A 13404-nucleotide genomic window follows, 5' to 3' on the forward strand; every position below is an offset into this window, starting at 1 on the left:
CCGGTCTCCATGGTGATCGCGCGGGGCGGCCGCTACCGGCGGAGCGCCTGACGGTTACCGCCGCCCGCACCGGCGCGCCCCCCTCCCCGCGCGGGGCCATGTCCCGGGGCTGCTGCCCCCACCTGCTGTGGGACGTGAGGAAGCGCAGCCTGGGGCTCGAGGACCCCCGCCTGCTGCGGAGGCACTACCTAGGTAAGGGCGAGGGGCGCTCGCGCCGGGTCCACAGGGGCAGGCGGGCGACGCGGAGCCGTTTCTCCCCCTGCCCCCCAGCGGGGGTGGGGGGGGAATAACCGCCCCTTCCAACGGTCGCCCCTTGCGGCTGCGCGTGCGCCCCCCAACCGTTCACTGGCCCCTCCCCAGTGCAGCGGGCGGGGGTCGAGGTGGGGGAGGGGGGACAGTTGGCAGCGGATGGTTCCCCCCTCACCCCGCTCCCCGCCGGGCGCGCGCCCAACGGCCGGGCGCGCGCACGGCGGGAAAGGAGTGGCGGGGGGCGAGCAGGGGTGGGGGCGCGCGTGTCCGAGCCGAGGCGGCGGGGCGAAATGGCCGCAGGCGACGCAGCTCCCCCTTCCCTTTTCTCCCGCCGCGGGCGGGTTCCGACAGTTCAGCCCGGTTCCGCGTCCCGGTTCCGCTTCCGAGCTCGGCACGCCTCGTCCCAGCCGCGCTGTCCCACGGGAGCGGGCGCTGCCAGCTCCCAAGTTTCTTCCGCCCCGTGTGCGCCTTATTTGGGGCAGCGCGAGTCCCTTCGGCCCTGCCAGGGAGGGAACGCGGGGCCACGAGGTATTGAGAGGCTTTTGCCGTCGCTCTTCCTCCTCTCCGCTCTCTGGCGGTCGTCGCCCGCCTTTCTTGCCTTGAAGAAACTGTTGCATTAGGGATATTCAGTAGCGAAGTTGAGCGGCCAAGCGCGTCGCGTGCTTGTTCGAGCTGTAGGAGTCGCGGCGGTGGCAGATACTGCAGCTCAAAATAGAACTGGAATCGTATTTTGTGCCACGGGCTAAATAGGCTGAGGATTTACTGACCCTGAGCCTTTAAGGGTTGTTAACAAAAACACGTAAATGCCAGGATAATAGTGCAATTGTTCTCATGGCTTTTGGGTGTTTCTGGGTTTTGAAAGCGTAATGCTCTGCCGAGCCACTTTAACGCATTCGGTGCAAACCTGCCTAACGTTTCTTTATGTTCAAAGCTGTTCTTCAGTGGACCGGATATTTCTCTAAAACCACTTAGTTTTCAGCTTCTCGCTGCTGCCTTTTACAGACATTAAACAAGTTAATTTCACTAAGTGCCCTAATTTAAAAAAATATTATTTTCAGTTTCCTATGCATCATTGGGGTGTTTTACTGTTTTTTTCTTTTTTTTTGCCCTCTTTTTTTTTATTTATGGAAGAGGGTAGGAGGAGAGGATGACTGAAAAGATTACATCCTTTCTGTATTTCTTCCTTCCTAAAATATTTAAAATATATATTTATTCCTGCTTTTGGAGGGCGTGACGGTCTATGCAGCATAACCTCTATTTGTAGGGGTCTCTGTGTGAATATAGTGTGTTGGTAACAAACACATTTCTTTCTGCTTGTGTGGTGAAGTAATTCCTGCTTTTGAATTGAAACATTGAGCATCTGAGGTGGAACACTGTTGTAAAATGTGTGTTTTTTATTTGTTTGACCTTGCAGGCATTTCTGCCTGTGGTTTTAATTTTGCTTCCTGCTGGGATTTAAGGTAGTGTATCGCCTTACTAATTTAACTCAGTATTTTCTGCCCGTAGTGTGTTAGCACTCAGTAATCCACAAAAGCTATTTGAGAAAAGCGAGATTGTTGCCACTTACAGAGTTCCACCTATTACAGCGAGAGGGTGTGTGTGTGCATAAACCATGCAATCATGCAAGACCTTTGGTAGATTTTCTAAAGTCCTAAAATTACATCAGGCTATGGACCTGTTGCACCTTCTTGTGTGTTGTTCTGGGTCCTTTTTCTTTCAGACTTTAGTAGTTCTATTTAGAGGCTTTGTTGTTAGGAGGTGGGTTGCAATCTCAGTAAAGTCAGAGAAAAGCAGTGTTAACTGTTGGCCCTTGCAGATCTAGTCCAAAAGGTTATAGGTTGAAAACCAGTGGTCTAACTGATTTTTTTTTAATGTATGTCTTCACAGCTGTGCTCAGCCAAATCAACAGCTGAGACTTGTCCTAACCTGTAGTTAGAACAACATGGATATCCTGAATGCTTAAAGTCTGAGTTTGTTGTTGTTGTTTGTTTTTTTTTTTCTTTTTTTTTCTTGTTCCAGTTGGAGCAGAAAACCTTATTATTAAAATTTGGAGTGTAGTGTGGTGCAGAGTTTAACAGAGAGGCCCTGAGACACTGTAGGGCTTCTTTTGTTTTTATCTGACTCTTCCTTTGACGATTGAAGTATTAAAATTTGATCAGTAGAAGTTATCCTCTTGAATTTATTAAGATCTCTTTTCTCAGTACCACTGTAACAAAACATAGATAATTCAATTTAAAAATAAAATTGCTCTTGTGGTTGGGTTAAGGGTTCACTTCTACTGTTTCACATACAAGTTAAGCATGTCTTATAGCTTTATAACATTGAGAGAATATTACCTGGGACTGAGTTGATGTTGACATCTCTATTGGCTATGGTACTATTCAGCCGTTACTGATTTCTGCCTTTAACTAAAGGCTTTATAAACTGCTCTGAGTAATTTGAGTTGCTTTCTGTAGATATTAGAGGGTGTGCTTGTTTTTTCAAGCGGTCACACATATTAAAAAAATAGTGCACATGGCCTTAGTGTATCTATTAATTTGACTGCTAGTCAGGATGACATCTGAGATGTGATTGCTTGTGTGCGGGTGTCCCAGGTGACAGACCTGTTGTGCCTTTTTGTGAGTAGTTTTAGTGTATGTGTGGGTCCTTTCTCATAAAGACTTCAGCAGCTCTGTGAAGGAACTTTGTTGTTACGACATAGATTATGATCATGGTAAAGTCAAGTAGCATTGATTTTTGGTCCTCGCTCCTTTAGGTTGAACTGGAAGTAAAGTTTCTTCCTGCTACACCATTTCAAAAGTGAATCGTTCATTCAAATAGTAATGTTGCACTGCAATATAGAGTACAGGAAATATTGAAGTGTCTATGTATTAAAGAAACATATACTAACTACATGTTTTTCTTTGTCTGTTCACATGAAACTACAAAAAGATAATCAAGTGATATTCTATTTATGTCCTCTTTCAGCTTTCAAAAATAGTTGTTCCAAGAAAGATCTGTCCATCAAACCGTACCTTCCCATGCATGCAGTCCATTCTTGCAATTTATGTCCTCGTGAATGTGTGTCTGATTTGGGGAGTTCCCTAAATAGTTGCTCTGAAAGCTCTTGAATTCTGTACAAAGCTCCAAAAGAAAGTCTAGTGGAGACAGGGGAATACATATGTGCTTGGGACATGTCCTCCAGATGTTATCATTTGATAAAATTTTCCCCTGTCACCACAGGGGAAACTTCGGGTTTTGTGAATGCCATCTATGTTAGCTGCCTTTTTTCTTTTTTTAACCTGCATTTGTAAACTAATAGTTTCAATTTCTGACTGTCTCCAGAGAAAGCCAGGCTGCTCTACAGCTGGTAACACTGTTTTCTCTGATTCAGTAATATTCTGCTGCTGAATCTTCCGTATTTTGAATGGAATGTGAGTTTCAGTCTACTTTTAGTTGTTAAAATAATCACAGTGCTTTCACATTGATAAGGTTTTGGTAGTAAACTGCAGCATGCTATTTAAATTCTGCATAGAAATGTACAAATTAATTTAGGAGGACAAATTATTCAGAGTCATGCTATATTTTACTTTCTCTAGAACCTTAAATCTTTGTTGTTACTTTGTATAGAAACAGTAGTGGCAATGTTTCTGTGATTAATGGATTAATGAATATATCAGTTTTCATCGGAATAAAAGGTTTTATGTAAATGAACTGTGACATATAGTATATTGCAGAACAGAATAGAGAAATAGCAGCCTGGTTTTCTTGCATGAAAGAAGTGGATCCAAAATTTGAAGCATTTTATGTGGCAGGAAGATTTACTTTTCTGTGAAGGGTTGTGCTGCTGAGGATGGCTCTATATAGAGGATGATAACTCTTTGTAGAAATTAACCGACCTAGCAGATTATACACACAAAATTCATTATTCCAAAATGTTTTGCAGAGAATAATTATTTTATTTTATTTTACCCTCCAGGATGTTTGCTAGGCATTGTGGTGATACTGCAAAATCAAATATCAAAACAAGCAAATTCTACCTAGTCTCTGAAATTCCCATTCGCATCATCTTTTCTAATATCTTCCTTCCTTGTAACATGGATTTTTTTAAGCTTTCTAGATTTCTTAGACTTAATGTTGTAATGTCTCATAAGCTTCCCATCTCCTCACTTTTTAAAGGAAACAATGTTCCTTATACTAGGGTAACTTTTGGTCAGGATGAATCCCTTTAAATATTTTTTTTCCCTTTGTTTTAAGATTTGGGAAAGGTTTGAAATCTGTAAATCAACTGTAAGAAAAGTAGTTATATTCACAGTGATCAAATATTGCAAAGCTTCAACTGCTGTTGCTAAAAAAGACAACTGTAAATATATTTTTGTGTAGATAGGGAATGTGAGAACACTCTGAACTAATGGGAGCTGTATGTGACTGGATCCTCTTTGCCAAGATGAAAACTTCTAGTAAAACCAAGCTGATTTCAGTTTCAGTGTAGTTTAATTTCCTTATTCACAGGAAGGGTTGAAAGACGATATAGGTCAGATTAGCCACTATATGTACAGGCAACTGATTGACTAATTTTGAAATTGACTGTGTGACATTTTATTACTTTCTTAATTAAAAAAAAATGGTAGTGGCTCACTGAATGTAGGTAGGATTGAGGATTACTATTGAGCATCTAGTTCTTTCTGCAATATGTTGCCTGTGGTGGGACAGTGAAAGACTTTCTTTAAACTACTGTAAACTTTCATTCTCTTTGTTGCATTCTCCTAGACAAGAAAAACAGGAGACACGCAAACTTCAATAACAGGAAAAAACATCAACAAAGAGAGAGGTGCTATTTCTTTTTATATGTATTATATATATATTTCCTAATATATATATATTGCCTGATATAATTATATTCCAATATGTAATATTCTAGTCTTTTAAAATAATGCAGGGTTGGAAGGGTCAGACAGCTTTCAAATTATCAGCTTTGTAGTTGGTGCTATTACAAACTCAGAGATAGTCACACGCAGCATATTTAATCATCCTTTCTTCAGTTCTTGGTGCACTACTTTTAATGTTTAGTTATTTTGAAGTGCACTCTTCTATTTCATGGCTCAAATTTCTGATATTATTTTTCTTTTCCATAAAAACAGACATAGGTGCGTGTCTGTCACAATTAAACAGAATTGGGGGAGGTGTTTTATGTTGCTCTTCCTCCTACACTTGAAGCAAATCAACTGTTGCTCAAGAAAAGACAATTATAAATTTACTTGGCTGTCTGATTAGAGGAACTCAAATGATTGATTGCTATTTTAATGTAAATGGTGTAGTTTCTGGTGTGCAGTGTCCTCCACTGCACTTTGGTGTGTGCCTAGAATGGCAGATGAGGAGTGATATATGCTGGCACATACTGAATACTTCATGAAACTCGACTAACTGAAGATCTTTAGATATAATTGAACTCTCCAGACTTGTTTCATTAGTAATATTTGCTGAATAATAGAAATGGGCACAGTCAGAATTGAAGCCTATAGTGTGATGAGTGAATTAGAGGAAAGTAGATCTTGAAACAAACCCAAACAATTTTAATATGTCACTCTGTCAGGCAGAAAATTTGCTATGGTAATTGGCATTTTAGTGGTTCTGTGGATAACTTTAAAAAGTATAAAAGCGTTTCGGAATGTTAGCTTTTAATTGTTAAAATATCAGAGTATAGTGGGGTGGTATTGCCTTAAACTTTTTTTTCTCCCCCGTTAATAAAAGAAAGACTCAGTAACTCTAGACTTAAAAAAAAAAAAAAAAAAAAAAAAAAAAAAAAAAAAAAAAGGCGAATGGACAAATGGAAGAGCAATGAGTCATCAAGACCTGTTGATAACGAATTGAAATTTTAATCAAGGAACAGATTCCATGGTATCATCTAATTTAAATGGATTAATCTACCAAGAAATAGAGGCAGACATTGCATATGTTTAATGTGCCAGGATCACCCCCAATATATATGTGTGTGTATATATACATGTATGTATATATATAAAAATTAAGCTTATTTCTAAGGAAATCAGATGAGATATTCAAAACAGCCATTTTAATGTTAAAATAGAATGATGTGTAGAAAGTAGCACATTTTATAAAGATAAATAAAAACCTAAAAAAAAAATCTGTGCAGAGTAACAAATAGAGACAAGCTGGCTTGTCATAATTTGTCACATGCCAGAGAACTCTAATGAAATGTGAGTAAGCAGACAAGATTAAGGTTGTATGAATATTTCTGGTGTCCAAACATTGAATATTTAGCTCTAAACTAAGTCAATCAACCTTCTGTTATTTTGGGGATTATTTCACTTATAGATTAACTGAACTGTGGGTTGGAGGCACACAAATTAATTAATTAACCTGCATGTGGTACAGCCATGTGACACTACACTGTGCAAATTTGCTAGCTTGATTTGCCACCACCTAAGGGATCTTTGTTTATAGTTAACAGTATAATTGACCTTTTTTTTTTTAATGTTGCACCTTCCCTGCATATTCTTGTAGATGGTAGTTGAAGATCATGGCTTCTATTTCTTTAGTATTGTTCGCCCTTGCTACTACTCAGTGATATGTGTTGACGATAGCTTCAGTATGTGTTCTATTCAGAAAAAAATGATGTGCAGGAGCTGGGATGATGCAGTGCCTTCTGTCAGTTTCTCGTGAAATAAGAGAATGAATTTCAATATTAGTTTTTAAGTTTTTAGTGATTGACAGTAATGCAACTTCTATTTTTATCTAGTAACTTTAATATGTGAAAACAAATAATGTGATCTGCAAGGGTATTCAGTATTCTTTGGGGTATCTTAGCTAATTTTTGTTGTTTAGTTGATAGTATTGTCTAGATCAGATTTTGGATCCTGCTTATTAAATTTTCATGTATTGGTTTTCAAAATCACAACCTTTTTTTTTTTTTTTTTTTTTCCTGCTGTGTTATGGAGACATGCAGTATAAGAAATATTCATGGAAAGGGGATTTCTAGCACCGAATAGGCACCTAGCCTCACTGGAGCTAGATGGAAATGATCAGAAGTTGGTATTTCAGATTCTTTATTTCTCTCTCTCTCTCTCTCTCTCTTTGTTTTTCTACCTTTAAGGAATTACCCTTATGGCTAGTGTTTGTCTGCTAAATGTTAATCATCTATATTAATGGTTGTGTAAAATGAATATGTGTGGTGTTGTGCATTGTAGTCTCAAGGCTTTGCACAGGTAACTATGCTATTTAAATTATATTCATTCTTATGATGTACATGTATTTGCTTCACAACTTTTGGAGTCTGAATCTTCTCATACAAACAACCAGAGAGTTTAAAGATTTGTGTTGATACTGAGTATTCTAGACAGCTTTATAGTTATGTTGCACCTTGATCTTGTAATAATAAGCTTTGGGTACATGAAAGCTGTCTCCTTTTACAAAAACGAGTTGTGTACTGGATTTTTATCTCAGGATGAGGCAATGGTGTGGGAGATCCATTTAAACTTTATTTTCTTGCAGCTCTCCTCTAGTTGGACTGTTTCCATTAACTGCATTAGGGTAGACCCTTAAGCAGATCGTTGTTTAGTCCCTCTTAGGTTACTGCATTGCTATACTGTGACTTCTTGTGACTTTACTTGTGGTTCCTGATCCCCTGTCTTGTGAATGTCCCGAAAATAGTCTAGTGGGATGTAACTTGATAACGTATCAGGAACTTGTTGATACTTAACACTAGTCCCTTTCTGGCAATAACGGAGATGAGTCCAGATATAAGGTATACCAGCTTTCAAAGTAAGCTGGATTTTTCATTAGTTCAGTGCAGGTCTTTACTTTTTCTTCCTTGGAGTCTCAGCAAGCTGCTGATTCAGATATGTTTCAAATACTTTAGTGTACATTGAATCATTAAATATTGAACATGAATATAGTGAGATGGAATCTGAACCACATAAGGGGATTTTAATATCCCCATATTTTCTTCATTTCCTTCTTCTGTTGGTGTGTAGACTTTCTGCAGTAAAACTGAACACATTAATGCTGCTATTCCTCGCTCATCAGATGTCATAACGAAAGAGAGCATCGTCTTTCCCTGTGAAAAGAACAGTCTCTGAACCAGTAGCGATGTTTCTCAAACCTCTATTGAACTGCTACTGAAACTTTGTCAGTATAGGAAAATTGTTAAATAAAACCAGGAAAAGGCTTTGTGTTCAGGTTATACTGTTTTAATATTGTTATAGTATATTTACTCTTCCTAGGATCTGAGAAAAAAAACATGGTTCATCTTTCATTTGTTTTTGTTTCAGAACACTGTTATGTTCTGAGAATTATCTTCAGTCATAAGGGGCTTCGTTATATGACAGAAACATTTTTAACTAAGGATGAGTACAGGCAATTTAATGTAACAGGCAACTTAACTTTTAAAAGCAAGGATTTCTTTGATTTAAATTCTCAATGGTAATAAAAGTTATGTCATAGTGTCTTTTTATAAACATCCACTAGCAAAGTCTCACTTTAATCCTGGACAATTTCCAAATGTTGATGTATGTAATCTCATGAGGTTATGCATCTGTTACAAGGGATGTGTGTGTAATTTATATAAATTTCACATCTTTACTAGAACCTGGCAGTGTAATAATTGTGCAGTTCCTAAGATTAAAACACACTTAGTGTGTTTTTAATTAAGTGTACAGAGTAGTAAGCACTTTAAATTGGTTTCAGCCTGTTCAAATTGTCAGTTTGGAAAGGATATCTTGATGGGAAAGGTTTGTTTGTCTATTTTTAAGTTCTGTTTTTCTAGTTCTGCTGGTAAGCTTTGATGTAATCACTTCCTAATATATATATTTTTTTAAATACAGTTAGAGTTTGTTTAACATCTTTAATAGTAGTCCTTTATTTACCCCAGAATATATTTATCCAAAATAAGCTAGGAAATAATCATGCGATTAGTTCTGCTGGCTGATTTGGAGAAGCAATAGCCTTTGGATGCTTAAAAGTAAAAGGAAAGGATGGCAGCAGTCTTTTCAGTTCATAAATCACAAGTCATGAGAGGATGTGCCTAATAGGAATGTCTTTCTCTTAAGAGCAAATTTATGCTAGTAATTTTCCCAAATTCCAAAGTTCATTTTGTTTGAATGGTGGGAGAATATAGAAGATCATGCTTTTGCTGCTAGCAGTCTAGTTTTTCCATTGGAGTAGAGTCTTTGTCCCCACTTGAGATTCTTAGCCATTGTCTGTTCTTGCTGAAAAACAGAGCTCCTAACCTACTGTGGGAGTTATGCAGATTATTATTACTTAAGAAAATCAAACTAAGCATCTAAGGTGATGTACGCTTCTCAAACTTTTATAACAATTGCCTGTGTTATTATGTTAATCGCATTTTCAGAAAAAATTCCAACATTTGTGTTCCACATATTATTTTGGTGATTTTTTTTCTAATATATGAAGCTAAGAACAGTGTTTTTGTAGCTAGTGTATAGTTTCAGTGATAAATGTTACTTTCAGCATAGCTTAGATGTTGAAGTGGTTTAATGGTGATGGATGTTTCTTTAAAAGTAAGTAGAACTTAAGACATTAGCTTTCAAATGCTAAATACTATCTTCCTTTAGATTTGCAGATTAGATAGTTTTTGGCAATAGTTTTTTCAAGATTAGGTTCAATATATAGTCTGTGGGCAGTCAGCTTCTTGTAGTCCTGAACATGTCAAATTGAAGGCATTCGTGACTGTGTCTGTAATAGTTTATAAATTTACAGGTGAAGACTCTTAAAAGTATGCATTCAGACCCACCGTAATGCTCTTTCCTCCAACTTGCGAACTCTACGTATTGTTTCTTTTTCCCATTAGTTGATGGAAACATACTTTGTTGAGAAGGAAAGATAACTCAAAGCTTGTTTCTCTTGTTCTTGAACTATTCAGTTTGGTGTTAGCAGGTGTTTTAGAATTTCACGTTTTTTCCCTGGAAAAGTAAATAAACTTTTAAAATTATTTGTTAATTACATTCAGTTAATCAGACAAGTTATTTCAAATAGCTTTATTGGCAGTAAGGTGATATATGTGAACCACACATCCCTTACATAGGTAGAGGTTGTCTGTGCTTTATCACAGAGATTTTTACCTTTAGTTTTGTAGAAATTAGAAATATTTGCTGTAGCTTAAGAATATGAACTGCTTTTTATCTCAGTGAGTTGTTTGTGTGAGATCACTGAGCTACATTAGAGCCCTGAATGCATATGAAAATTGCTGAAAACTTTGGATTTCTTCTGTCACAAGGTTATGCTGGCATCTTCTGCTGAGCTAACATCTGTGGCAAGGACAATGCACAAGATTTTGCTGTGGGTGCTGTAGGTGGGGCGAGGATAGCTGTCAGAATAGGGTGTACTTGTGAATGAAGTGCACTTAGTACGTGCCAGTATAACATGCTCGCCCGCGGTCTATTATAAACGCCATCTGCGAGTTGGCTAGTTGTGATATATGCCAAATGCATATCATTGTGTACTCCCTAAAAATGATATTAATGCATTTTTAATTAAATATCTTTCAAGCATAAAGCATGATAAATATGAAACAGAATTAGAAAAAAAATCTATGATTATTTACTTCAATTTAAGGCTCAAATGTTTGTAGCCTAATCAGTAATAAGAGCTCAAGGGCAGTTTATATGCAGGAGAGGACAGTTTTGGAATCTGAAATATGCTTGGAAATTGATTACAAATGCTGCTACTAATTCAAATCTTATTTGTGCTATTATTAATATTAATATGCAGATTCAGAAGAAGGAAATCTTAAGTGGAATTCTCTTTCAAAATGCTTATTAATTACTCTAAAATGTATATAGCATCACCAAGATGGATTTATTGACTTTGGCATATGTGTTTCTCTGTTTCTTTTGAGATCAAATTCTGTATCAGAACACATTAGGAGATTGATTTTGCATGCTTGCTGGATTGTAATTCCAGACGTAGTGTCCAATGTTCTATAGTTTTTGTCGTTGCGTTCACATGTAAAAGTTCTGAAAAAAATATTTTCTAAAGTGAATCTTGTAATTTGGATGTAAGTTTATTACGTGTTTTGTAATAAAAATCTTGGATATTAGAATGGCAGGTAGGTCTCTTTGTATCAATTAAAATATTTTGAGTTTTCCATATAGCATTCAGTATTCCTTTATTGGTGTGGTAATGTATCATGAAAAGCTGAGTAGAATTTGGGTTAACAGTTTCAAATTTAAACCACAGTGTGGTGCTTTTCCTTAGTAACTTGAAAGATAATTGTTTTACATTAATAAAATCAAGAACTATGATTTATTTATTTTTTTGGTATACAGAAAAATAAGAAGATATAATGGAGAGCCTTGATCAAAAGCCTGGAGGTCACGCTAATAGGTTTTATTTCTGGCACTGCTGTTGATTCACTGTATATCCTTTGATAAGTTGCTTCAGTTTGCTGTGCCACAATTTCAGTGCCTATAAAAAAGGGGCCACTGTTGGTCTGTGCAGCTAACAGATGTTTTAAAATGTTGATTAATGTTTGAGAATTTTAACATCCTTCAATGAAAGCTATTTCAGTGTATATTGTAGTGTCTTGTTTGCTGTATGGTATGTGGAGATTTCTGCTTACTGGCTATACTGGATATTCAAAAACCCTTTGCTGAGGAGACCAGCGGGTTGAGTCATGGGTTATTTTGCAGAGTTTAATATCGTAAATTCAGCACAAATAACCTGTGTACAAATGAATTGGATTTGCCATCTTTTCATGAAAATATACTTCAGAAGTATGCAAACTCTCCCCTAGAAAATCAAAAGTATTTTTTAAATGGTTTTAAAGTAGAAGGTAACATGTGCTCTGTGTTGGGGATGGGCTCTGGCTCTGTTTCAGTTTTAAACTAGGGCATTCCAAATGTCACAGCAAGCTAGCAGTGAGGCACTTGGCCTTAGAAAGAGCCAGCTTGACATAAATGAGTGTTCATTTGACAAACAGAATCTATTGCTGCTTTTCCAAATAAGAGCTATCTTTTCTTTTCTCTGAACACAATGGTGCAGCTTTGAATCGAAGTTTGCTTATATTTCTGTACAGCACAGATGTACTTTCAAGTTTAGAGCTTGTTCATGAAGCTCTACTTTTCAATGGAAAATCCTGAAGTACATTTTTAAAAACACACAGGTTTTGAGTGCTTGAAGCATTAAACTCTTCATGTGGCTTGCAAAAGAAATGTACCTGTATCTCTGTCAAAATGTCAGTGTAAGCACCTAACTAGCAATTTCTAAACTAAAAATTGTTATTTAAATGGTGTCATAATTGCTCTAGGTGGGGAATATGAGAGACACTGTGGTAGTTTGGCTTCATGCTTGATAGAAGTGAGATGACGTTTTTATAGAAGTGCCCAAATGCTGAATTTAGATAATTCCCTGGAGAGGAGTTAGCAAGGGTTTTAAGTTATATGCAAGGGAACATTTTGAAGAAATACAGTTACAAGTAAGGGACCTCAGTTTTTTTTGTGTGTGTTTTTTCCATATTTAAATTCACTTTGTAGCTGCCTCCAAGTAGTGTTCCTTCCATAAGAATGTGACCTGTTAGTGTTATACAAATTAAAGAAGATATTGAAAGTTGCACTGAGAGTGACATTTATCTTGAGGCTTCATTAGTGCATAATGTTTGCTGAAGATGGATATGTGGAGTGCTAGCTTGATAGCTTTCCAAATTTCAGCTATGTAAACACTTGACAGGTAAGTCATTATTGCTGTTTTAACACAATGGTTCTTGATTGCTGTTGATAACTTGCAAGATAGAAAGCAAACCTAAAACTATGTTCCACTATCTAGTGAAATGATCTTTGTGTTGACAGCTTGATTGTTTGATGTCTGTCATAAAAGAAGGACTTTTATTATAAGAAGTGGCATACTGAAGCATCCTCTCAATCTGATTATTCAGTTTCTGGTGGCACATGGGGGTGGGGTGCAAAGGGGAAAGAAACAGTTTTAATTTGTGGCTCTTATAGAGCCTGTAAAGATAATGAGTGTATTTGCACTTTGGCTTCACTAGAGAAGCAAACTGTATTGAACTCCTAATATGTAAAGTAGTACGTAAGCATCCAGGTCACCTGTATCTATCACTATGCTAGTTCCCACCACAGAGCTTGCACTTAATTAAGAGTCGGTGTTGAGGAAAACAGTGGTGCTGGACCCTTGTAAAGTAAG

General features: G+C 37.5%; 1 protein-coding gene across 2 annotated transcripts in view; it reads left to right on the top strand.

Moving 5' to 3' along the window:
* The first annotated feature begins 63 nt into the window (after positions 1-63).
* Positions 64-13404, top strand: part of DCAF6 (DDB1 and CUL4 associated factor 6) — an 80263-nt gene continuing 66922 nt past the window's right edge. The window contains exon 1 of one of the 2 annotated variants that reach the window (XM_088533329.1): positions 64-192. In XM_088533329.1, the coding sequence (XP_088389455.1) occupies positions 99-192 (94 nt within the window). In that variant the 5' untranslated portion in view covers positions 64-98. The remainder of the gene's footprint in view (positions 193-13404) is intronic. The other variant, XM_088533335.1, reaches the window with a different exon arrangement.

The sequence above is a fragment of the Tinamus guttatus genome, unplaced genomic scaffold, assembly GCF_059628265.1.
Source record: "Tinamus guttatus ecotype Peru unplaced genomic scaffold, ASM5962826v1 Tinamus_guttatus_pri_ptg000035l, whole genome shotgun sequence".
In the NCBI taxonomy this organism is placed as follows: domain Eukaryota; kingdom Metazoa; phylum Chordata; class Aves; order Tinamiformes; family Tinamidae; genus Tinamus; species Tinamus guttatus.